This window comes from Pavona decussata, unplaced genomic scaffold, assembly GCF_977016875.1.
Source record: "Pavona decussata unplaced genomic scaffold, jaPavDecu1.1 SCAFFOLD_322, whole genome shotgun sequence".
NCBI lineage: Eukaryota > Metazoa > Cnidaria > Anthozoa > Scleractinia > Agariciidae > Pavona > Pavona decussata.
Genome location: NW_028145712.1, coordinates 696,689 through 722,500, shown reverse-complemented (window position 1 = coordinate 722,500; position 25,812 = coordinate 696,689). Strand labels below are relative to the sequence as shown.

Below are 25,812 nucleotides of genomic sequence, written 5' to 3'. Positions count from 1 at the left end.
GATGCTTCCACCAGACTTTCTCGGGGAAACTAAAGGATTTGAATAACGAGCCTGAAATGTTACTTTCCTTAATTTACAACTAGATGTGATGAGCCAGATATGCCCATCAGACAATCCGTTCAGGCGCACTCATGTTCGCATAAAGACCTTCAACGGGAAGTATTGGCACGCCACGCCATCGACGGATTGCTGGCAAGGAGAGCAATCTCTTTGTGTGAAAACGAGATGCTGTGGTCCCCAGCCTTCCATTCTACAGAAAGACATCAAAGAGCCTGGCAGACGAACTACATTTAAAGTACATTGCTGGCAATATGAGAGCTATCATGTTGCTTGGTTTGAAGTGTTGAACAACAACGTAAGCACAACTGTAAAATTCCTGGTGATTTAATAATGTACATTTGGCTTAACAATGAATAAGCTTTTGAAAATTCGTGTGAACTATTCTGCAGACAAGCCCAGTGCACGTTAATATCTTTATGTTGATTTCTAATTTAATGAGAAAGGCAGTTTGATATTTAACCTCAAGATACACAAACTGACAAGATGTTCCGCACTTTGTTGTTGTTGTTGTTGTCGGCGTCGATGACGATGACAATGGGAAACCACAACGGCACCGCCAACGAAAACGTCACTTGAAAATATAAGTTCGCGATACTCAGTGTACTACTTAGTGATTATTCCAATAGTAAAAAACAAAACAGGTGGAAAAACATTCAAGATTAAAAAGAGAATGAAAATTGAGACATTGAAATGGATTGTAAGTTTTTCCAGTGTATTTTGGAGAGATCGCTCAAAATATTATACTTTGTTCTTCCCAGGATAATTTTTTTCTCGCTACTCTGAGAGATATTCATTTGGTGCTAGTGAAAAGTTATCTTGTCAAACATTTCACTAGTTTTGACCAAAACACAGATAATTTACTCTCTCTGACAGTACCTCTTAAAACTCCATGTTAATTCGAGGACAGCGACGACAACGCGCGATGACGACGACAGTTACACGACAACGCGACCAAAAGTTAAACTTCACTTACCTACCTTTCGTGGTGTTTTAGAGCTAAAATAGGAAAAAGAGACAGACCTAGGTACTTCCATTACGCACGGCTCTAAAAGGTATCATGGTTATGGAGCCATTTTGATGTACCTAAAGGAATTGCATGTTTGTTTCCTGTTCTAAAATGGGTGTGACCGTCTTGATCGAAATTAAATACGAGAAACAATCCTTACTCCGTATGAAAAGGGTACTGAAAGGGTATAAACGTCAAATATCGTACACAGTCGAACCTCTTTATCACGGACACGAAGGGGACAGGAATAAGTGTTCGTGTCCGTTTTAGGGAAGTAGGCTGTATATGGATTTCGGTCTCTCAGGGACGAAGTGAACTGTCCGTAATAGAGAGGTGTCCGTAAGGAGAGGTTCCAATGTAGTTTCAACTGTCAAGCTCTGATTTGTAGCAAAGCAAAACGGCTCTTGTAATTATCACCTGACCGCGCTGAATAGACTTTCTAATGCGATTTATTTCATCTTATTTTAGGACAATAACCCTTCTAGGTATTTCCTTTGCAATCAAGCAGACGTGTCACACACATTCACACGTCACATTCCAGACTCTGACTCACACATTAATGTTCCCGCATGTACGTGGATTCTTCACAATTACCGCGGTTCGGTGATCGGCCTTGAACCGTTTGGCGTTTGGAAGTGGACCACATTTGACGACAGTGGTTATGGTATGGTAAGACACGGTTCCTTGCTGTTAAGTTACGATCATGGAACAAGAGTAGCCAACAAGCGCACTCCTTACCTTGACGACGCTTACACCTTGGAGATAGGTGAGCTCGGTGAACAAATTGTAAGCATGCAGTTATAAGCTTTTATAATATCCATCATATTTGTAGCAATCAATTCTTAGTGAATGACGAGTATCTATCTGAGGCAGCTCATAGTTGAGCTTCTACTAAGAACACACCAATCTACAAAACCGAATATTTCCCTCCCATGATACAAAACTACTTCAAAATTATTACCTGCAGGTGTAAAACGCAGATAAATTGGCACGTGTAAATTTACGTTAACCTGTATTCTGGCCCTCTATAAAATACATTTTTCAGTTCCACAGGAATGTCTTGATGTGGTAGATAACCAGAAAATTCAAGCAGCTGAATCCGATACTACCGTAGAACAATGCGAGGAATCACCAGACCGATGTTTTATGAACAACGGCTGGACCTACCATAATCCTGATCATCCTTCAAACAGCGGCCCAAAGTGCTTCTACAGAAAAAGTAAGGCTGACGTGTTTTCCCAAGGGTTGGGAGGGAGGTACTCCCATGGGTGAATTCGACAGGGAATTGCGCAACAAGGGGGCACAGTGGTTCTCAGTAACAATCAAGGGTAGGAAAATGTTGTATAACCAACCCACCCTGTTAAAATAATCGCTTTCAATGGTGAAGTAAAACTTCAGTGCGGGTAACACAACGAGACAAAGTTCGCCATTCACAGTCATCAGCTGAGCCCCTCCTCTTCGCCCCTTCTCCCTCCCCCCTTTCTTCAATTGAGAACTCTACCGCGGTGTGGACGCGTATCGGCTGGAATAGGTGTTGCGCTGTGGTCATTTGAACTGTTTTATAACCCTTGCACTTACCTTTACCGCTGCTTCCCCACCCTCACAAACAACCTTATTTATAACATACGCGCTCACGTCCAACAAATCCACGGTAGTATTTCACAGACAAGTCCCTTTAGCCATCAACTCCTTGGATCGGTCGGGTAATATTTTACATGGTTTTGATTTTGGTTTTAGTAAATTTTTCTCGGCGAAATATTAAACTGGCTAAATCTTTGCAATACTTAAAGGCAAAGTGTAATGGGGTTTGTCACCTCTTTCCTTAAAAATGGACCTCAGCTACAAAATAATTCTAGAACAATAAGACGAACGAAATCAACTCAGTTCTTGAAAGGAACCTTGACCCGTGATCTGTTCTAGCCCATTTTGGAAACAAAAATGCAAGAACTTGAAAAACGTTAGCCAAACATTTTTTAAGTTTCAATCCATTCCGACCTACTCTGTCTCTGTCCAGGGGCACTAACTGACATTTGCAATTCACTGGGGTGATCGATTTATGGCAAAACTAGCCATTTTTTGTTTTGTTTTGTTGACAGAAAAACATTTTTGGCTTTTGAAATGACATCAAATTCGCTCGACACTTCCCCTTTTAAATAATGATCGGAAGAAGCATACGTGTAAGGACGAAAACTTATCACGCATTTGTTCTTCTGCGTGACTTGAAGAGGTGAACTATATGAACAGATTATCGGGGGAGCAGGAAGCAGAAATGGCGCAGTGGTGAGAGCATTCGCTTCACACCAGCGTAGCCCGGGTTCGATTCCCAGACTCCGCGTCATATATGGATTCAGTTTGTTGATGGTTTTTGTCCTTGTTCCGAAAGGTTTTTTTCAGGGTACTCCGGTTTTCCCCTCTCCTCAAAAACCAAGACTTCTAAATTCCAATTCAATCTGGAAAGTGTCCCCAATTAGTGCTCGGCGCTAAATACATTGGCACTTAAATAAAGTGATTTATTTATTTATGTTTATTATGTCGCACCGCAAGACATAATAAACAGCCTTTGAACAAACTCCTATTACGTGCAAGGTCTAACGAATCCAATCTCTTTCCAGGTTCCATGTGCTTCCAGCCAAATGTTGCTAGCCGTCAGGATTGCGAAGATCAAGACACAGGGACAGCAGAGAAATGCGAAACTGCAAATGCTAACTGTTGTTTTGACTATTCCAGTCGTAGATGCTACCAGGCATTGACTGAATAATACGTACACTGTGTAGAATGTGTGTAGAATTCAGTTCTCATTTTCTGTGTGTTCCATAGATATTTTACTCGGCAATAAAAGGTACAATTTCCATGCCACTTGCATGTTGTAAATTCCCTAGTTACAAAACCACTGAGATGTACAGACAATATTTCGCCGGATACGAGATAAACATAGTAGGACACACATAATCGTTCCAGTGTCTTTATCGTTGCACAAAATTCTATGTGAGCAAGGTCCCTCAGTTACATGAATTGTCAGCCTCGATCCGAGTCATTTTTGACGGATGATAGAAGATGACGTCACTCTTCGAGCTAATTGGGTTCCAGCTGAGCGATGTTTGAGCGCGTAAGGCCTGGGAAAGAGTTTGCTGAAATCTGTTGAAAGAATCTATTACGGGGAATTAGCTGGTTCTCTTCAACAAAAGGATTCAACTGTTTACAGTGACTCTTCTTTATTCTCTATAAGACTTACACGAAGTCAGTTCACTCTGCTTTACACTCAACTCTGCGCTAAACTAGATTTCACCCATTTTTATACTGACCAGACAACCACCTGCTCAACATAAATGAAAGCTTACGTAATCCTTCTGTGATTGGTTACAGGGAGCTTATTTGCATCCCTGCCTTAGATCTGGCATTTTCCCAGTGAAAGTTCACCATGAAGCTTGGGTTGTCCAGTCAATACAAAACAGGAAGACCAATATAAAAATTACAAAGTTCAGACTGATACAGTAAAGTTTCACCAAAATAATCTGAAAAACACTAAAAGTTGTTGCTCAAAAATTGTACAAGTAGTCGATTTGTTGAAGGTGTTAGCCTTCTTCATCCAAAACGATTGGCTAAACTCTTCCATAAAAATCAAAATCTAGGGCTCAAATTATATATTCATTTTCTGGTTGATAGCAGAATTACAACAATGGATATTTATCTCCATAATCACCCTAAGATCATAGTATTTACGTTTAAAAACACCTTAAAAGTCAGATATTGTTATTTGGATATCTTAATCTTTAAAATAAACATCAACTACCATGAATTCGGTAAAAGCAACTAAAAAATGATTAAAAATAAAAGCAATAGTTGTTTCCTGGAACGGACCGACGAAGGCTCAAGTTGAGGAAAAAGTCATCAAAGTAAGGTAAACAAGGTGTTATCATTTGTGGGAAAACTTAATTGAACATCTTTATGCTTAAAAGGTTTCTGCGGAAACAAACGGCTGCTCATACTGAATTCATGACAAGAGAATTTACACCAGTTAATCACACATTAACAACAACTAAGTCGAACTACAAGGTGAGACTATAAACTGATTAATGTTATCTCTGGAGAGCTGCGTTACGAAGGAAATGAGTCAACTGGTCTTTTTTGTGATATTTCCCAAACCGAAATATAATTTGTAATAAGTCCCAACCCCAAATAAAATTCCTTTAACTATTTTAACCAAAAATAATTGCGTTGTAAATATTTTTCATTATTGACATTTTTTATCATCGAAATAATCTAATATATATGGGCCTATTTTCAGGGAAAGCATGAAAAAAAGAAATGAAAACTACACTACAAAGGATCGGAATTCTTATTTCTATTGGCCAGGATCTTTTCGTCGGTTTCAAGCGGATCTTTCCATTCAGCCAAACGTTTAGATTTCAAGTTTTGAAAATTTAGGCGTCGAATGGAACGCAACCGACTTGAAAACAAACCCGTTCCATTCACAAGTTTTCTACGTACAACGAAATAGCACAATCAACTTTAGTTGGAGAAGCTGGACCCGAGTTGGAATGTTCGAAAGGAACCGAATTTTCCGGATGTTCCGATTTTCTCATACGTTGTTTTAACAATTGTGGTTAAAAGACATCGCGAGGCATACTAAAAGTTCCACAATTTTATTTATATAACAGCAAAAACGAACGATATAAACCGACTGTAGTGTATGCCGGGATACTCACAAGATTATTATAGGTGAGGAGCCTGAGAGAAGCTGTAATGTCGGTTCATGTTGAGTTTGATCTCGTGGATTAAATCCGGTTCAATCACACTTATTTGCTTGAATGCGTGTTTACAAAGTCTACAATGGCGACGAGGATAAACTAGGAAGTTAACTTATCGAAGGATTACCGTCAATACCGAGTTTGGAAACATAAACGCCTTCGATTGCACGGGCAACCCGACGAGCGTGGGCCCGCGTTGGAAACGATGGAAACGATCGTTTGAGTTCTTCCTGGAGGCTAAGGGCATCACAAAGGACTCTCAGCAAAAGGCTTTGCTGTTACATTGTGCTGGCCAAGATGTACAAGATATCTTCGATACCCTAACCGATCCCGGACCAGTTCCTGCGGAAGGTGATATGTGTATGCGAAAGCCATGAGGTCGCTCGATGCACATTTCTTACCACAAGTTAATGTCCCATTTGAAAGGCACCAGTTCCGACAAGCAAAACAGGAGGAATCAGAAACTGCCGACCAATTTGTGACCAGATTATTCCAGCTTGCCGAGAATTGCAACTTTGGGGCAGCCAAGGAGGAAAACATCCGCGATCAGCTAATCGATAAGTGTCGGTCGCATGATCTTCGCAAGAAACTTCTGGCAGTGAGTGGCAAACTTACTCTTCAAAAGGCCCGAGATGTTGCTAGATCCATGGAGGCCGCTGAACGCCAGGCACGATCGATTGAAGGTGATTCAAAAGGTGAAACTGTGAATACGTTGGACGGAGCACGTGGGAATTCGTGGAAAGGAAACAAAGGAAATTGTTATCGATGCGGACTCGAGGGACATTTCGCACGAGACCCGGAGTGCACGGCTAGACTAGCTACCTGCGGGAAGTGTAAAAAAGTAGGTCATTTTGCAAAAGTTTGCAGGACGAAATCTGATGACAAAACAAGGAAAGGAGACATTCGTCAGGTTAGCGAAGACGACGGTTTCGCGTTTACTATTCAAACAAGGGGAAAGGAAATACCAACCGTAGACATCGAGCTTGGAGGAGTACAACTGAAAGGAGTTCTTGTTGATTCTGGGTCCACCAGCAATGTCATTGACAGGGGTACATGGTAGATGCTGAAGAGAAACAACATCAAATGTGACTCAAGGAAATCAAACCGGAAACTGTACTCCTATGGCAGTGACGAGCCACTTACCACGGCTGGTGAGTTTGAAACTGAACTGTGTTATAAAGATAAAGTTTACCCTGCATGTTTTGTTGTTGTGGAGGAGAAAGCTAGGGCGATACTTAGCCGCCAAACCTCAGAGGAGTTAGGGATATTAAAGATTGAAATCAACACTGTCAGCCATGACGCATTGCTGGAAGAATATCCCGAGTGTTTTCGGGGGGTGGGGAAACTAAAGGGTTTCCAAGCAAAGCTCCACATTGACGAATCAGTCAAGCCCATTGTGCAGAAGTTGAGACCCCCACCTTTTGGGCTAAGAGACAAAATCGAACAGAAGCTAGAAGAGCTGGTCAAGTCCGACATAATTGAACCTGTCGAAGGCCCGACACCATGGGTGAGCCCAGTTGTAGTAGTCCCCAAGCCCTCAGGGGATGTCAGGCTCTGCGTAGATATGAGAAAGGCTAGCGAGGCTGTAGTACGGGAGCGTCACCCCATACCCACTGTGGATGACATCTTGTACCAACTGAATGGAAGTACGGTGTTTAGTAAGCTGGATCTTAAATGGGGGTTCCACCAGATTGAGTTGGAACAACAGTCTAGCACTATCAACACATTTATTACTCACAAAGGGCTGTTTAGATATAAACGCCTAATGTTTGGCATCAGCTCCGCCCCTGAATTGTATCAGTATACCATTCAGCAAGCGCTGGCCAGTTGCGAGGGTGCCTACAACATCCATGACGATATTATCATTCATGGTCGCACAGTTGAAGAACATGACAGTAGGTTGCGAAAGACCCTGGAATGTATCTGTGAGAAGGGACTAACTCTGAACAGGGAGAAGTGTGTATTCGGGATGTCACAGCTTACTTTCATGGGATACTTGCTGTCAAGCAAAGGAATTGGCCCTACAGAGTCACGTGTTGAAGCGGTGGTGCGAGCTAAAGAGCCTGGAAATGCTGAGGAGGTGCGCAGTTTCCTAGGATTAGTGAACTTTAGTGCCAGGTTCATCCCTAATCTAGAAAGTATCACAGTGCCCCTCCGAGCGTTAACAAGGAAGAATGTAACCTTTGTTTGGGGTTCAGAACAACAAACCGCTTTCGACACCTTGAAGAGTAGCCTAGGAAATGCAGAAACCTTTGCTTACTTTGACAGAAATGCAGAAGAAACAAAGCTTGTCACAGATGCGAGCCCTGTAGGACTTGGAGCGGTGCTAACCCAGGTCCAGCAAGGACAGGAGCGTGTGGTCGCATACGCAAGCCGAAGTTTGACGGATGTTGAGCGTAGATACTCGCAGACAGAAAGAGAGGCGCTGGGTCTTGTATGGGGGTGTGAGAGATTTCACGTCTATCTATATGGGGTGGACTTTACGTTGCTAACAGACCACAAGCCGTTAGAGGTTATCTACTCAACCAGTTCTCACAACTCGGCAAGAATAGAGCGGTGGGTCCTTCGACTTCAACCGTACAGGTTCCGCGTACAGTATGTGCCAGGCAAACAGAACATTGCTGACTCACTTTCACGGCTTACTGGAAAGGACGAATTGAGAATTAGTTCTGATGATGCAGAAGAGTTTATTAGGTTTGTAGCAGAAGCCTCAGCACCAGTAGCAATACCCATAAGAGAGATCGAAGAAGAGTCAGCTGTTGATCCAGAAATGTCACGTCTAAGGGAATGCATCTCAACGGGAGACTGGGACAAAGCCCCGCCACAGTACAAAGCCGTAAGAAATGAACTTTGCACCTTAGGCAAGTTAGTGCTAAGGGGAACAAGACTGCTTATCCCAACAAGCCTACGTCGGAGGGTTTTAGATTTGGCCCACGAGGGCCACCAGGGTGTGGTGAAGACAAAGCAGAGGCTACGAACGAAAGTTTGGTGGGCTGGAATTGACAAACAAGTAGAAGATCGGTGCAAGACATGTCATAGCTGTCAACTAGTTGGACTGCCCACTCCACCAGAGCCCTTGAAACATACAGCATTCCCTAGCCAACCTTGGATTGACCTAGCAGCGGATTTGATGGGGCCCTTACCTTCGGGAGAGTATGTATTTGTTGTTGTTGACTATTATAGTGGGTACTTTGAAGTTGACATCCTGACGTCGGTAACATCCACCAAAGTCATTGAAAGCTTGAAGAAGATATTTTGCACTCATGGATTACCACAGTCTCTGAAAACGGACAATGGTACACAGTTTGTTTCTGAAGAATTTGAGAGTTTCCTAAAGGAGAATGACATAAAGCACAGGACCTCTACTCCATTATGGCCCCAGGCGAATGGGGAGGTTGAACGACAAAATAGAAGCCTGCTTAAAACCCTGAAGATTGCCAAAACAGAAAGGAAGAACCTCTGGACAGAGCTGCGAAAGTTCCTGACAGCCTACAGGACGACACCACATAGTACCACAGGTGTTACGCCAGCCAAACTGTTGTTTAACAGAGAAGTCAGGTCAAAGGTTCCTGAGCTCAGAAAGTCTGGTTGTACCAACAGCGAGGCAAGGGACAAAGATGCGGAGATGAAACAGTCTACAACTGACTATGCGGACAAGAAGAGGAGAGCCCAAGTGAGTGATCTAGAACTCGGGGATCAAGTCCTATTGAAGCAGAAGAAAGAAAACAAGTTGTCAACCACGTTTGAAGGCGTCCCTTACAATGTTAGTGGGAGGTATGGGAGCGAAGTTGTTGTAACGTCACCTGAAGGCGTCAACTACAGGAGAAATGTAACTGATGTGAAGAAGTACCTGAGAGAGGCTGAGACCACAGAGAAACAAGCCACTGGACATGATGCCATAGAAGAAAGTGTCACAAAACGGATAGCAGAGCCACCAGGGAGACCAACCAGGGAAAGGAAGCCACCAGAGTACTTAAATGACTACGAGGTGTACAGACTAGGCTGAACTTTTGAACACTTTGAAGTGTTACCAAATTGAACTTATTGATGCGTTGTGTTGAACTACAAGATGTACGGACTATACTTAACTTTTGAACACTTTGAAGTGTTACCAAGTTGAACTTATTGATGTGTTGTGTTGAACTACAAGATGTACGGACTATACTTAACTTTTGAACACTTTGGAACATTATCAAGTTGAACCTATTGAGATGTGCTGAACATTTTGAACAATCTGCTTTGAACAGATACATTGAATGATTCATCTGAACTCATTGGACAGTTTGTATTGATTTGACGTTGTTGTACTTTTGAAGCTCTATTTCTTAGGGGAAGAGGGGTTGTAGTGTATGCCGGGATACTCACAAGATTATTATAGGAGAGGAGCCTGAGAGAAGCTGTAATGTCGGTTCATGTTGAGTTTGATCTCGTGGATTAAATCCGGTTCAATCACACTTATTTGCTTGAATGCGTGTTTACAAAGTCTACACCGACGTTTCGGAGTGATCATGACTCCATTTCGATCCATTGTCAAGGAACTACGTAACAGATCATGCAAATTACTACTGAGAGTGGAACTTTATTTGTAGGTTTTACGTGCACCTTTGTTGCTATTTGAGGCGATCGGTTTAGTAGCTGGATACCCAGAAATGGGAGCATGCCGTTGCATTCAATTTTCATCGTGAATTTTACGGAGGAATGCGCCTTGTTGAGCGTGTCCAGGAAGTTAGCTGCTGTTATTTTGCTCGGCTTAATGGTGAGGTCACTAGCGCACCTGAAGTTGTTTTCGGTGTATAAATAACGAAAATAGTTGTTTTTCATCACCCTAAGGAACTAAACTCTCCAAAGGCACTTCAGATAAACAGAAGGTAAATGTACGTTTTATTTAAGCAACCTTTAATTTACAAATGAAAAATACTAGAACTTTAAGTAACTTTAATAATATTAAAAGAAAATACGCTATAACTTCTAGCCTAATGAACGGTGTCCTACATGTGCAATTCTTGTAATTTCTTTTCCAACCGATATATCGTGAATTTCTTCAATGATAAAAATATGAAACATTTACCATAATAGTTAGTGCATCTATACCTAAAGAAGGCCGGTCTTACCAGCCGAAATATTGTGCAAAGACATCAGTATACGTTGTTTGGTGGGCTGAGGTAGGGAATTCTTTGTCACAGAGGGGTAGGAGACTACTCTAAGTATAACTCTTTAGACAATTTAAAAAACAAATCATGAATCGCGCTTTTTATAAATTCTTAGAAAATAATTAATCATTGCAATGCAAATCTAATGATGTTGTATTTTAATTCATTGGTAGTTCTGAGGATGTGCAACATACGCATTATCCTTTATTTAGATATCTTCTTATAGTATTTATATTGTATTTTGCTTCTTTTTTACATCTCATTGTAATTGGTTTCTGAAAAACCATTAGTGGATGGAATCAATAAAGTTGTATCGTATTGTATTGTATTGTGTTGTGTTGTGTTGTGTTGCGTTGCCTTGCCTTGCATTGTATTGTATTGTATTGTATTGTATTGTATTGTATTGTATTGTATTGTATTGTATTGTATTGTATTGTATTGTATTGTATTATGACTCTGCCCTTGCTTTTGCTTCCAGTACCACCAGCTTGCTCGAGCTCAGGCCATGGAAGCCCGTCTGTTAGAATGATCAACACGGTAATACAAGCGTTTCTGTTTGGCCCACACAAAAGACTTCACGCAGTTGGTTTACCGTCATTCATGGCACCTTTTTTAAAAACAACACAACTTTTAAAGCCCAGTGGTTGTCATTTAAACGGGATTCCACTGTATTTGTTTCTGTTTAAATGATGAACCTAAAGGAGGTGGTCTTTCGTGATACCACTGGAAATAAAACGGTTTCAAATTCTCTGAGCAAAGTTGACATTGTTATAAAGTTTCCGTGCACCCTGCTCCAGCATCGGCAAGGACGAGGCACAGACGAGTTTTTTTTTTTTTTTTTAACCAACTTCGCGGTGTTTAGAAATTGGATGAAACTTTCTTTCTGAAACGCCCTTTCAAGTGTTTGATATAGCTTCTCAAACCGTTAATAATTCTTGGAGAATTTCAAGGCAAAAGTTCACCAAAATTTGCGATAATTAAAACCATATTTTCAAACCTCCTCCAAGGCAGTGATTTTCTTCTTTTTCTTCTTCTTTTTTTCGTCAAGAATTATTGATGAGTTTGAGAAGCTAATTTACTGACCCTTGTGATGTGCACGTTTGATTATGTATTTATATGATGGCAAATTAGATTCTAAAGTACCTGTAGCCGACAAAGAAAACTCTACCAGTTCAAAATGAATTATTCTTCTATTAACACTAACAACGTACAGTAACATTACGGAGAAGGTGTTGTCATATTTAAGGGTGAGACTGTGGTGCTTGCAACACTAACTGCCGCCTCGTACAGATCCTCGTCATAAAGAACACCTGAAAACAAATAACCATACGATCACTGTAACTTTGGTCTGGTTTGTTTAAGTAATGTTTAAAAAACGAGCAGCAGTGTTTTATCGGGATTTAAACCACGAGGTGCAGCCGAGTGGTTTTAGACCCGATAAAACACGTGCTGCCAGTTTTTTTTTTTTTTTAAACGGCTTCAAAAACATTCCTGGAAAAGCGTGTGTCAATAGAGTTCATAACAATTATGCTTTTGTGAACGTTGGAAATTAGCATACGAGAAAAACACCGCATACTAATGAGGAGTGTTTTATCAGCTGATAAAACACCGCATACTAATAAGGAGGAGGTTTATCGATATAAAGTCACGGCAGGTGATGTATTATCGACCATTTGATAAGTCAATGGGCTTGTGAATTATTAATGAGCTTTTGAAAGTTTGAGCATGTCCTCTACGTCTCCAGATGTTTAATTTATGGCCATCCTTGTCATGTGAATAGGGTTTTGGTAAATTTATTGTAAATATTGTCAGTATTGTAAGTAGTGTAGGTTCTGTAAGAATTTTAAGGAGTGTAATTGTTAGTACTGCAAGTATAGTAAGCATATATTGTAAACATAGTAAGAACTGTAATTACAGTAAAAACCCGCGTGTAAGAACCTAGAAAATTAAGAACCTCCTGGCAGAAATTTGCTACTTTAATACCCCAAAATATAAGAACCTGTTTAGCCAAAAAATTCCAACAGGTTCTTATATGCGGGGTTAAACTATTTTATTTATAATATTTTACCAAAAAGGTTGTCTTTAGAGATCAAAAAATTGCACAGTGTTGTGGTTCAATGTTCAAATCAGTTTGATTTTTTGAAACTGCTTTATTTTTTTCAAACTGGTTTTATTTTTTTGAAACTGATTTGTTCTTGATTATAAGCATTTATTCTATAAAATACTGTAACAGTTTATAATGAAGAACAAACCATATATTATACTACGGTATTTTCCACTCCATAAAAATTAAGAACCTAATTAAGAACCTACTTAGCCCAAAATGCCAGTAAGTACCCCAAAATATAAGAACCTGTTTTGCCAAACTCTAAAAAAGTAGGTTCTTACACGCGGGTTTTTACTGTATCGTAAAAAGTGCGAGTAGTGTTTAGTATTGTAAATATCGTATTGTGCCACGTAAAGCTAATAAAAATTGCTTAAAAAAATAGGGTTTTGGTAACGCTGTGTGGCCTTTTTTAATAGGTTGGTTTTTTAATGTAAAGAGAACAGAAACGTACAACATCACATATCAAGCACAAAAATGCAATGCAAAGTTTGCACTTGGGCGATTTGAACTTTATTCGCAGCAAAACTACCTGAACTCCTCACCTGCTATATATGAAAACAAGCTATAGTGCCAGTAAGAAGTGCCCTTATTGCTATCCTGGACATGTGGGGTATACTGTTATGGGCCATAGGGCCTGGCCGAGAAACACTCCAGTAGAACCCCAAATGGGAACGAGATTGAGGTTGATAAACCCACAAATGATGTTGAAATATATGATAATTTCAGAAAGTTTAAACAAAACTTAAGTTACAAATCTCACCTGCGATACATGCTGTCATAAGGCAGGCAACTGTACCAGCAACCAGTGCACGTACTGCAACGGTAGCCATGTGTGTTCTCCGTGATGGCGCCAGCGGCCCCAAGCCTCCAAGTTGGACTCCAATCGCACCGAAATTGGAAAAGCCACACAATGCATAGGTAGCTATAATCTCTGAACGAATCTGTTTGAAAGTTCAGTAAAGAGCAAAGAAAAGTGTCGAGTGAGGAAATGTTACTCGGAAGGGTGTTATTTATGTATTTATTGTTCGCCAAGAAGGAAGAATACAATGCCATATTATTACATGATACACAAAGTTACGTTAAAACAAGAGATACATTAAACTAAAGCTCTACCGAAAACTAAAGGAGGGTATCAAATACCATCACAAACATAAGAGTACAATCAGCAACACGTTAGTATCATTTAACAGATAAAAAAACGGGCGAAACGATATACATGTTGTAATAGACCTCTTTCATAAATGGAGGGCTTAATTGTTATTCTTTTGTATGCATTTAAATTAGCCTTCCTGGCCTCGCTAGCATGTGTAAAAACAAAAGTATTTTCACTCAAAAGCGAGGTCAAGAAGGCTTATTTGCAGGCACTTAAAAGAATACTAAATATGCCCTCCATTATGAAAGGTCTATTATTGTAAACATAGATTCGTATATTGTATAACTAATCAGTGAATCCAATGTAAGTAATGCCTATGTATCCAGTTTGTAACATTGTGTTTTGTTAACAATAAGTACATTTGCAGAAACTAAAAAAATTTGAAACAAAAAATAGTAATTACCCAATTCAAACTAAACATTAAGTTGACCAGATATGGCCAAACAAGGTATGGCATTCTGGATGTGTTAAAACTACTGAGTAAAGTTAGAACATGGCAGCCCTGCTGTTAATTAGTTAACTAATGACTAGTGAACCCTGTGAAATGAGTAAAACTTGGAGCACAAAACTTAACATCATTCATATGCAACACAAGTTATTAGTCAACTAACGTTCTCAAACTCATAAATAAATCATGAAGCGAGGAAAATAAAAAAAGGAAACCACTAGACGGAGGTTTGGAAATCTGATCTTGATTATCTTAAAATGAGGTGAACTTTTGCTTTGAATTTTTCCAATACTTATAAATGGTTTGAAAAGCTATATAGAGGGGAGGGGGGGATATATTTGAAGGCTCCAGGGACAAAGGCTCCAGTGGACACCAGAAAGTTGTAGGAAGGGGGAGGGAAGTATATTTGATATATTAGATTAAATGCTAGTGTACACTGCGCCATTGAATCTTTATTTCTTGGAAAATCGTGAAAAGGCTCCAGTGGACACCAGAATGTTGAAGGACGGGGAGGGTGATATATTTGATATATTAGATTAAATGCTAGTGTACACTGTGCCATTGAATCTTTATTTCTTGGAAAATTGCGAAAGGCTGCAGTGGACACCAGAATGTTGTAGAAAGTGGGGGGGGGGGGGGGTGCTATATTTTATATATTACATTTTATGCTGTTGAACACTGGGCCATTGAATCTTCATTACTTGGAAAATTGTGAAAAGGCTCCTGTGGACACCAAAATGTTGTAGGAAGGGGGGGGGGGGGGGCGGGGTTGTGATATATTTGATATATTACGTATGGTATGGTATGGTATGGTATGGTATGGTAACTTTATTTATACACGGTAAATCCTTCAGCAAAGATTATAAAGAGATAAAAGATAAAATATAACCAAAATCATCCCTAACTAAACTAACCTAAAATACTGTTAACCACGTACTAAACGCTGCTTTACAAGGATGCCGGCAGTGTTAAAACTCATTCAAAACTGTGGTGACGTAGATTAAATTTAAAATCATGTAAAGATATTACATTAAATGCTAGTGTACACTGGGCCATTGAGTCTATTTCTTGGGAAATTGTGAAAAGGCTCCAGTGGAAACCAGAATGTTGCAGGAAGGGGGAGGGGGGGGGGGTGATATAATTGATATATTACGTATTTGATATATTACTTTAAATGCTAGTGTACACTGGGCCATTGAACCTTTATTTCTTGGAAAGATTGTGAGGTGGACATTTTTGCAGCACGTTGAGGGGGATTTGCCTTCTCCGTGTCTTTCATCTCGGTCAATCCGTTTCAGGTCATGTGGTTTGCCTCAGATACGTAATCGAAACAAATTGATTGTGAGAGCCTGGGAGAAAGCCGAACAGGAGGATGACCTAAGATGAAGGAAGAGGGATTCAATGTGGTTGCAAGGTAGCAGCCAAAAGACCCTGGAACAGGGATGACTGGAGGGTCCAAGTGGAAAGCTATAAAAATTGTAACATGTGCCACTTAGCACGGCGAGGATGGGTGTGAGTAAGAGAAAAGACTTCAGTATTGGTGAAATACCCACTGAACCCTGGTAAAACTAGAACAACTTGTGTGAATTTGGTGCGATCAGTACCACAGCTCAATTTTGTTTGAAGAGAAAGAAGAAAGAACCTCCGGGACCAGGATACATCCAAGGTGAAAAGTTTAAGTTGTACTATAGGCCTAAGTGGCCCACAAAGCTGGAGCTTAACCCGGTTTCCGTGGCATGAAGCACCTCTAGGATGACGTATACTACTCCACCATCCCCTGGATGGAAAGCTTGTCCATTGTAGAGTTACCCCAGCAGTATGTCACCTGTACCCATTTATACACCTGGGTGAACAGCAACAGTAGGGAGCAAATTAAATTATTGTAAAAGGAACTACATAAAAATAAAGAGACCAAGCTGGTGTTGAACCAGCGACCTTCCGGTCTTCGAACCACACGATTGAAAGTCCAACATGCTTCTTTTTCCTTCTAGTTGGACTGAGATGTAGGGTACATTCAAGCCCAACCAGATAAACAATAGGCAATCCACTATAATAATTATTATTATTATTATTTTCGCTTTTCTGGTTGGACTAGGATACATTCAAGCCCAACCACAAAAACAATATGCAATTCACAATTATTCTTTTTTTCTGGTTGGACTAGGATGTAGAGTACATTCAAGCCCAACTTCAAAAGCAATATTGAATAAGCAGTTCACAATTATCCTTTTCTTTTTTTTTTTTTTTTCGGGTTGGACTAGGATGTAGGGTACATTCAAGCTCAACCAATAATTATTTTTTTCTGGTTGGGCTAGGATGTAGGGAACATTCAAGCTCAACCATTTTTTTTTTCTGGTTGGACTAGGATGTAGGATACATTCAAGCCCAACCGCAAATACAATATGCAATTCACAATAAAAATTATCCTTTTTTTCTTGTATAGTTTAGAGTACATTCAAGCCCAACTAATTCTTTTTTTTTTTCTGGTTGGACTAGGATGTAGGGTACATTCAAGCCCAAGCAGAAAAAAATAGGTTCCTTTCAACATATTAAAATTCAACTTGATATCAAGGTCCAGAGGACAAACAACAGAAATAGACATGATTATCTAATTTCCTTTGCTTGTGTCCTCTTGGCGTCATTGTCAAGCTGAATTTTATTTTTCAAAAGGAGCCTATTTGCAATTATTTTTTTCTGGTTAGACTAAAATGTAGGGTACGAAGTTGTAAGGCACATTCAAGCCCAACCACAAAAACAATAGTTAATTTAACAGCAAATCTGATTTGCTTGAAATGTGCCTTTAACTTCATGATACACAGTCATCCGAGACTATGTATGATTAGAGCTAGGGTTAGAATCGGGGGTGGGGGGGTGGGAGCTAGGTTATGGTTAGGTTGCTAAAAGCGTATTGTGAAAAAATGCCCCAAAATTCTGCCATGCGCCCTGCTGTCTTTTAGAGTTTATTTTCAAAAATTAGATATTGATCATCGCCAGGAACTGATGAAAAGGTTACACTACGTATAAACAGAAGGTAAATTAAGCAACCTTTAATTTACAAATTAATAATACCATATTTATTGACAGAAAATAAGTTACAATTCCTTCAATAAAAAAACAAAATTTCAGTTAAAGAATGTTCCCTGTTTTGCTACCAATCAAAAATAGTTTACTATGTAAATGATGTTTCTAGCTAGTCAGTATAGATATTTTTAACTGATCATTGCAAAACTTTTAGCTATGCTATTTCCTTAATCCCTTTCACGCCCAACTGTAATATATGGTTCAGACTTTAGTCAGTGGATGAGTTGTTTCTTGGCCAGGATAACTGGTGCTAATGTTTGCGCAAAGGCTAATTTTACACTTCCAGGCTTGTATTTAGGCCCCATCCTTTAAACAAGAAGTTCCGCTATAAAAGGGCAAGCCCCTCCTTCGTTTCACACCTTTGCGGCGTGAGATGTTAATTGAGACGCTGCTTAGTGGTGACAAGTTGTTGACTCAAGTGTCCTCTGAAAAATATACCTCCAAATTTTATATCACCACAGCATTAGAAGATATCAAGTTCTAATTTGTTTAACAATGGTTCTTCTGAAAACGAAGTCAATTTTATTGGTAAAAGCCGAAGAAAAAGGAACATGTCGTTTGTCAGTTGTTTACACTCTGATGGTTGATTGACAACTGAAGGTGAGAATGGCCTGGCCAGTCCCCTTTTATACCAGAACCTCCTGTTTAAACTCCAGTCTCCTACGCAACCATTATTTGTGTTACACCAAAAAAAATGCTGCACAACATAGGTAGTTACACCACAGAACATTGCGTAACTGGGTCATAATGCCAAGGAACTGCGCGTAACAACCCAAAGAACGGCAACGTAGGAGACTGCTTATATTCTGTGGCTCCCTTTGCACTTCAAGTATTCAGGCTACATGAAACCACGCATCATGATCATGAAGTTAATAGTTCCAATCCAAAAAGACTATGCACACTTATTTTTGGCTTAAAACCCCAATTTTCATGTCCATCTTTTTAAACACAACCACAATTTTACAGCCTAGCAATACTAATAGCCATTTTAAGAGGCTTCCACTGTATTTGTTTCTTGATATCTCAACAACAAAATTTTGCATTATTTCTTCTTTTGATAGATCTTGGGTGTATTAGGGATTGAAAGCGTGTCACATTCTCTTTGAACGACTACCAGTAAGTAGAGTATCCCATGATATAAAACAACCTTCAGAGAAGGTAAGTGTCAAATGTGCCCAGAGGACTCACCAGGAGAAGATTTTAAACTTATCAAGCAATCTTTCTTTCTTCCCACATTTAAGCACTTTTTTAAGCCCAACACAGCTGATAAAGATATTTGACCCAATTGAGTAGTACACTTCTATTTACATAAAAATTCCCCTACACAATTCCCAGTTTAAAGTTATTCTATTTTTTAAATAATTGCATATTTACTCAAAAAAATTGTTGGTTCGTGGTTCAACTCTTGTATCACTCTGTGGCAAGTGTTGAAATGTGCTAATGAATCTTTGTTATACAGCCTACTAGCCCTTACCAGGAGAATACGAGGGATTTTGATACTGCGATCTTGGAAATGCAGAAGAGGGCGTGGCATATGGACAGTTGTCAAAATATCCCAACAAGATGGTTAACTGGTTACAGGAATTTTTCTAATCACAAAAAGGTGAGGACATACAAGCAAGTCTCTTTGATTCTCCATATTTCTGACAATCAAGTGCACAAAACAACCTTCCTCCTAATCCCAAAAATTTCCCAGCTTGAAGACTTGGCGTCACTTTAAAAAGTATGCAATTACTTAATATCCTTCACCTTATGCTGAACAATGGCAAAAAGTAAATAGAAAAGGTTCCCTTTTTGCCCATGTTTTCTTTTTGGTTCATCAGAAACAATCTCTACCTGGGACCAAATTGATGGAATCCAAAACATTTCCGAATTTTCCCCTGATAGTATCAATCATATCATAATAAAATGTCTGAGTATCATTCCCTGGTATTGGCTACAAATCTGAAAAGACTAGAATAGAAATTGCAAGCAGCCCAAGTCTTTTGATGTGAATATTTACTAACCCTTGTAACACGAATGTTTGATTATTTATATGATGAGAAACTAGATTCTAAAACACTCTTTAAGGCTGACAAAGAAACTACCATGCAAAAGGAATCTAATTTCTCATTCTGCTATTTACACTAACAATGTACAGTAACATTACGGAGAAGGTGTTGTCATATTTAAGGGTGAGACTGTGGTGCTTGCAATACTGACTGCTGCCTCATACAGTTCCTCGTCATAAAGAACACCTGGCAAAAACAATATGAAACCAAATTTAAAAAAAAGTCACTATAAGAATGCCCTTTCAGTGTACTATGAAAAGAGAGTTTCCATGGGAAGACCAATTCCATTTGTTACGATGTACATGACAGTACATGTAGTTTGAAATTAAGAGGGATAAAGTTTTTGAACATTTTTCTTTCATATTTTTTGTTCACACTGAAAAAGGCCAGAGGAAAATACTTTAGCTCCAAGAAAGAAATGGTGATAAAAGACAGAAATTTAAACAATTACAACGTCCACATACAATACACATGCCTTCCTCAAAACTGACAAGCCTGTGAAATTCAAACCTTGAATTCAATCCTTAAATTAGTTAAGTTTAGCTTAACAGTATTTTAAACTGTTCCTTGTTATCATTTTACTTCTCATTTTTAGATGAAAGTGCAATGGTTTTGCTGAAAAATAGCTATGGTTTTTGGCAGTTTTGCATCAAAGTTCAACTTTCCATAAGCAAATTTAAACACAAATCAAGCAGCATTACAACCCCATGTGTGTGTGTATACTCACAATTAGCTACTGTGTAGTTTTAAATTGGAAAGTATTGTTTGGTGTGCATTTCCCATTTATTTCTCTATTTGTCTGTATTGTGATGATTCTTTTCATCTCCATCAATTAAACTGGTTAAGGAAGCTATAGAAAAGGTGCTGTTTGTAGAAAAGGGACTGCACACATGACAATGGCATTTGTTTCCCTGAAGTATCAAGCCTGATTTTCAAATCCTAGACAATCAGCGATTTCACCATTTCCCAATTTATTGTCCCAGATTTTTATTGCCCCAACAAAACAAGCAATTAAAGACAACCCTGCTCGTCTGGGATGTTCACGGGGAAAAATCCTGAAGAATGGGAACATTTCTATTTTCCCAAGGCATCCTAGATTTCTGTAATCACTTTCAACATATGGAAAATCAAATTTTGACTATGGGAACATAATGTTTCCAAAAAGCTAAAATAATATATTTATTGTCGATACTGGCCAACACTTTTATCAAATATCAGCGGTCTAGAAGAGGTGGGCATGGCTATGAAGAAAAAAGATTTCCTGACTTTTCACAGACTGAAACTCAAAGGTAGCATTTCCTTGACTTGATGCAAATTTCCCTAGCTTTTCCCTGATCACAGCAGCCCTGTCTTAGGTTGTCTAACAAATGGCATTCAAACATTGCCAGTGAAGTTATACTATACTGACACCTTACCTGCTACACATGCTGTCATAAAGCAAGCAATAGTGCCAGCAACAAGGGCCCTAATCGCTATCCTGGACATGTCAGGTATTCGGTCAGGGGCCATAGGGCCTAGCCCACCAAGACACACCCCCATAGACCCCATGTTGGCAAACCCACAAAGAGCATATGTTGCAATAATTTCAGAACGGATCTGTTTAAACAAAAACAAACAAACAAGCAACAAGTTACAAATCTCACCTGCAATGCATGCTGTCATGAAGCAGGCAATTGTACCTGCAACCAGTGCACGTACTGCAACTTTGGCCATGTCTGTTTTCCGTGATGGCGCCAATGGACTCAAGCCGCCAATTTGGATTCCAATAGAGCCGATGTTGGCAAAGCCACATAACGCATATGTAGCTATAATCTCTGAACGAATCTGTTTTGGAAGTTCAGTAAAGAGCAAAAAAACTGTAGAGTGAGGAAGTGTTACTTGGAAGGATGGTGTGGAGTGTTAACGACGCAGTGCATTCACATTAGTTATTACTGAGATAGTGTGAACAGAAAGAGCAAAATGAATGCTTTTCAGATGTTTCCAGAATATAGTGCTTGAGAAAGATATAAATCCAATATAAATAAACAACTGGAGTTAATTAATCAGAACTCCTCAAACATGCAACATCACACAGTTAAGATTATGATCAGAAATGTGTTCACGCCCACATAAGTAATCCTTGGCAAGTAAGAAAATGACAGGGTAAATAAAGATGTGAGAGAGGTGGGTATTGATAATGATGAAGGCATTTTAGATGTCACAATCTTGAATAAACTGAATAAAAAAAAGAGGAAACCTAGTACAATTAAATATTAAATGATTTGAGTGAATCACTTAAGACTCATCTACAAACTAAGAGAGTAATCACATCATGGTTAATGGTGCAATCAGAAACACATTAATAAAACAACCAAAATGAAACTAAACATCAAGTTTCACCAGATATGGCCAAACTGGGCATGCCATTCTGAACATGTTAAAACTGCAGAACAAAATTAATAGACAGCTCTTGTATTAGTTACCTAATGATTAGTGAAACCCTAAGAAATGAGCAAAACATGGGACACTATCATGGAATGTAAGGTTAAATTATTAGTAAATTAAATAACCAATGAATCTCTAAGTAGAAGTTCTTTCTTAGTAAATTGTGCAGTGAAAGACTGCAATTAGTTAATTAAAACCCACTATATGTTGGTGAAACAATGACAACCTGAAACATGTTGTACAATGTTACATCCTCCAGTGCCAGACTGGCATTAGTCAATTAAGAAACCCCTAAAACGATAGTTACACATGTGCAAAGTAAGTAAAAGTAGATTAATGCAGGGTTTAGTTGATTAAAATAGTAACCACTGAACATATTTGGCACGGGTGCAACTTGATTCAAAGAGGCAAACAACATTTTCAAGTAGATGTTAGCACTAATTATTTTTTTTCTCAAAAAATAGTATGCCACTTAATTTACACTTTAGAGGAACTATTAGTCTGGATTCATTCAAATTAAAATTTCCTACCCTCTAACAAAATTCTTAAGTACCTTATTACAGAAAGTTAACAATGCACTTTATTAACACAAATTTATAAAATTCGCATTAATTTAATGTATCTTAATTATTGTTGATGTAAATTTAATGCACGCTATTTTACTACGTCGTTATTTTAAAGCACCTTTATTTCATTACAAATCCTTATTAGTTCATGACTACTCTATTGGCTCTTCAGAGTCACAATCTTTTGAATTGATAGGGTCTAGTTAGGCTTCAAAACCAAATTTTCAGCTTTAAAAAAACTTAGAAACATCCATGCACTTGTCTTGGAAGGTTTTATTGACAGAAGCCAAAACGCAGTTTGGCATTCAGAAATGTAAAGTGCGAGTTTGCAGAATTATGAAAATCGTAAATAATGCAAGATACTTATCGAAAAATTTGCGTTAATTTAATGCATGTAAACCTAACTTTTGAAAACTTTGCATTAATTTAGTGTAACGTAAATTTTCGTCACGTTGTCAACGTGCATTGTTAATTTCCTATAATAAGGTAGTTTATCAAAATTTTACCATGATCAGTTTTATAAGTAAATCTTCATTTTTGTGACAACACTTATTAAATATTTTAAAAGGAAAATTAATGAAAAATAACGTTACATGACGTTTCAACAACCTCATGTCACCATAAATGTTAAAGAATTAAGATATGTGACATATAAATACAGAAATAGATGTGTGTGAATTACAAAAATGCAATTTATATTATTATAGTAAAACAAGAGCATGCAAGTGTTTATACAAAGAGTTTGGCAAGAATAGAGTCACTTTGAGTGTTAAGTTTTGGTCTTTTCTTCCTGATCAAGAGCGTTTCAAAAATCAAGCATTTAAACTTGCTCCGGCATTTCTTAAGAATTTTGAAATTCTCACGTAGGTCTGTCGGTCTCAAACCGTGTTTATCCTTGAAGTGTTTACCGATTACGGAATGTTTATGTTCCTCTGCATGTTGATGGAGGTGGCGGCACATGTAACCGATATAATTTGCATCACACAAATTACATGTAAATTAAATAATTATGAATACATGAAACATATTTAATATTTAAAAATAATTAATAATATACAACTTGATATTAAAAATGATTAATATACAATTTAATATTTAAAAATTATTCATATACAATTTACTCCTGTGGTTTAAACCTTGTATTATCAGGATAAATAAAACAGATGTTTTCTCAATCATTTGTTTGAAATAAATATAATATACTGCCATTGCATTTATTTATTTTTATTTATTTCATTTACTTTATAAATTATGAAGTTATAACACCTGAACAAGCAAGGCCATGGGATTTTTTTTTTCAAACAGTTACCCTTTGTGCATATGTGACACAGTGTTTATTTCATGCAAACATGCAACAATATTTTAGACCTGCTCCCATTATCAGTGCCTAATAAGTAGCAACTTTATTGCTATATTGTATTATTATGTATTATTTGTAATGATGCATGAAACAGTTATCCATTGTTTTTGCAAACCAATATCACACTATTTTACAAAGGAAAGGAACATTAGAGAAAATGAAGCTTTAAGTGTACCTCCAAAGGTGAATCTTAATTTTAAGATTTAACACAATCCCTACATATGGATTACAAAACGAGCATTAAAAATAAAATTAAAAAATGCAAAAAAAATTGCACAGTATTTAGAAGGTTAACCATAGTAATTTTTAATTAACAAGTCTACTGCACATGAAATTCTTAGGGTTAGAAGTGTTCGTTCAGTCAGTCAGTCAGTCATCCATCCATCCTTCCATCCATCCATTCATTCATCCATCCATCCATCCATTCACTCACTCACTCATTCATTCATTCATTCATTCATCCATCCATCCATCAATCCATCCATTCATCCATCCATTCACTCAGTTGTTTGTTCATTTGTCTGTCAATTGGTTTGTTCATTCCTAGTAATAAATTTCTGATCAACTAGTTTATTTGAAAAAAGAAATGCTTTTATTTTATTTCATTTCTTTGTAAGTGGTTAATGTTGAAATTTGTATAACGTAATTTTTAATACAAATTAAAACATTAATTTTATATCAAAGATAGAAACGTTTTAAATAGAGATCAGTATTGAAGGAAAATTAATTTGACTGTTTCACTTTTTAGGGGTTTAAAGTGTCAATAAATTGAATGTTACAAGTGTATTATTTTTAAGAGTATTGATTGAAAACAAAATTAATAGATATATCCTGTTATTTGTGAAAAACGTTTGAACAGATGTTTAAATTGAATTACTATAATTACTTTAATTGTTATTAGTTGTATTTATTTTCTTATAATTACTCTTATTATGTTACATATTTTCAAATTAAAATAATTTAATGGATCTTAGAACTTGAGATGTAATGAAGAGGTTTAAGTAATTTTAACAATAATTCCCTGAACATCAGGGTTAATAAGTGTTGTTATTGGTTAACCATCTAATATAAAATATTTTAAAATATAATATATTTATCCCTTCAATGCAACGTATATTTTTTTAAGAGTTAAAAATCCTATCATTTACCCTGCTTTGAAGAGGAAAAGATTGACGTTATTCTTTTCGCGAAGTTAGAGCTTTTAGCATTGAAGTTATGTAAGTCCAAGATTATATTTTATATTATTTTTCTGTTCTAATGGTAATATTACTAGTTGTTCATAGTAATATTGTCACAAAAAAATCGTATTGTTCAAGTTAAAGTAATAATTATGGTACTAATATGTACGACAATATTTTTAGTATTACATATATTAGACTTACCAGGTATTTAAAGGTCAAGAAAGTGTTATAAGTAGTTTGGTTGAGAAACCGATGACTATGGTTCAAGAAACTCCATTACGGTTCAAGACTCAGCAAAAAGAACAGGCTAATTCTTCAGAGAGGGTTTTAACCATTAACACCTATATTATTGTTAACAGTAAAAGATTTCTCCCAGATTAATAGAAATCAACATTCAGAACAGTTGTGAGTTTGGTAATAGAGCCACAAGTTATTGCTTTACCTTGCAAGCGAGTGCTGTGCTTTAATTTTGGTGTG

General features: G+C 37.9%; 3 protein-coding genes across 9 annotated transcripts in view; 2 read left to right on the top strand and 1 right to left on the bottom strand.

Annotated features, from left to right (window-relative positions):
* LOC146453826 (uncharacterized) overlaps positions 1–4,178 on the top strand; it is a 12,149-nt gene extending 7,971 nt beyond the window's left edge. For both annotated transcript variants that reach the window (XM_085096207.1, XM_085096206.1), the window contains exons 4-7: positions 84–355; positions 1,535–1,832; positions 2,112–2,285; positions 3,679–4,178. In XM_085096207.1, coding sequence (XP_084952333.1) covers positions 84–355; positions 1,535–1,832; positions 2,112–2,285; positions 3,679–3,824 — 890 coding nt within the window. In that variant the 3' untranslated portion in view covers positions 3,825–4,178. The remainder of the gene's footprint in view (positions 1–83; positions 356–1,534; positions 1,833–2,111; positions 2,286–3,678) is intronic.
* A 2,009-nt stretch (positions 4,179–6,187) lies between these two features.
* LOC146453825 (uncharacterized) lies at positions 6,188–6,874 on the top strand. Its single transcript, XM_085096141.1, has one exon. It carries the CDS (start codon positions 6,188–6,190, stop codon positions 6,872–6,874), a length of 687 nt encoding a protein of 228 aa, XP_084952267.1.
* A 3,804-nt stretch (positions 6,875–10,678) lies between these two features.
* LOC146453824 (solute carrier family 28 member 3-like) overlaps positions 10,679–25,812 on the bottom strand; it is a 32,766-nt gene continuing 17,632 nt past the window's right edge. For 3 of the 6 annotated variants that reach the window (XM_085096233.1, XM_085096227.1, XM_085096231.1), the window contains 2 exons: positions 21,448–21,628; positions 17,705–19,990 (listed from right to left, as the gene is read on the bottom strand). In XM_085096233.1, the coding sequence (XP_084952359.1) occupies positions 19,899–19,990; positions 21,448–21,628 (273 nt within the window). In that variant the 3' untranslated portion in view covers positions 17,705–19,898. Of the gene's footprint in view, positions 12,275–13,831; positions 14,013–17,704; positions 19,991–21,219; positions 21,401–21,447; positions 21,629–25,812 lie in introns of those variants that run through there. The other 3 variants (XM_085096229.1, XM_085096232.1, XM_085096230.1) reach the window with 2 other exon arrangements.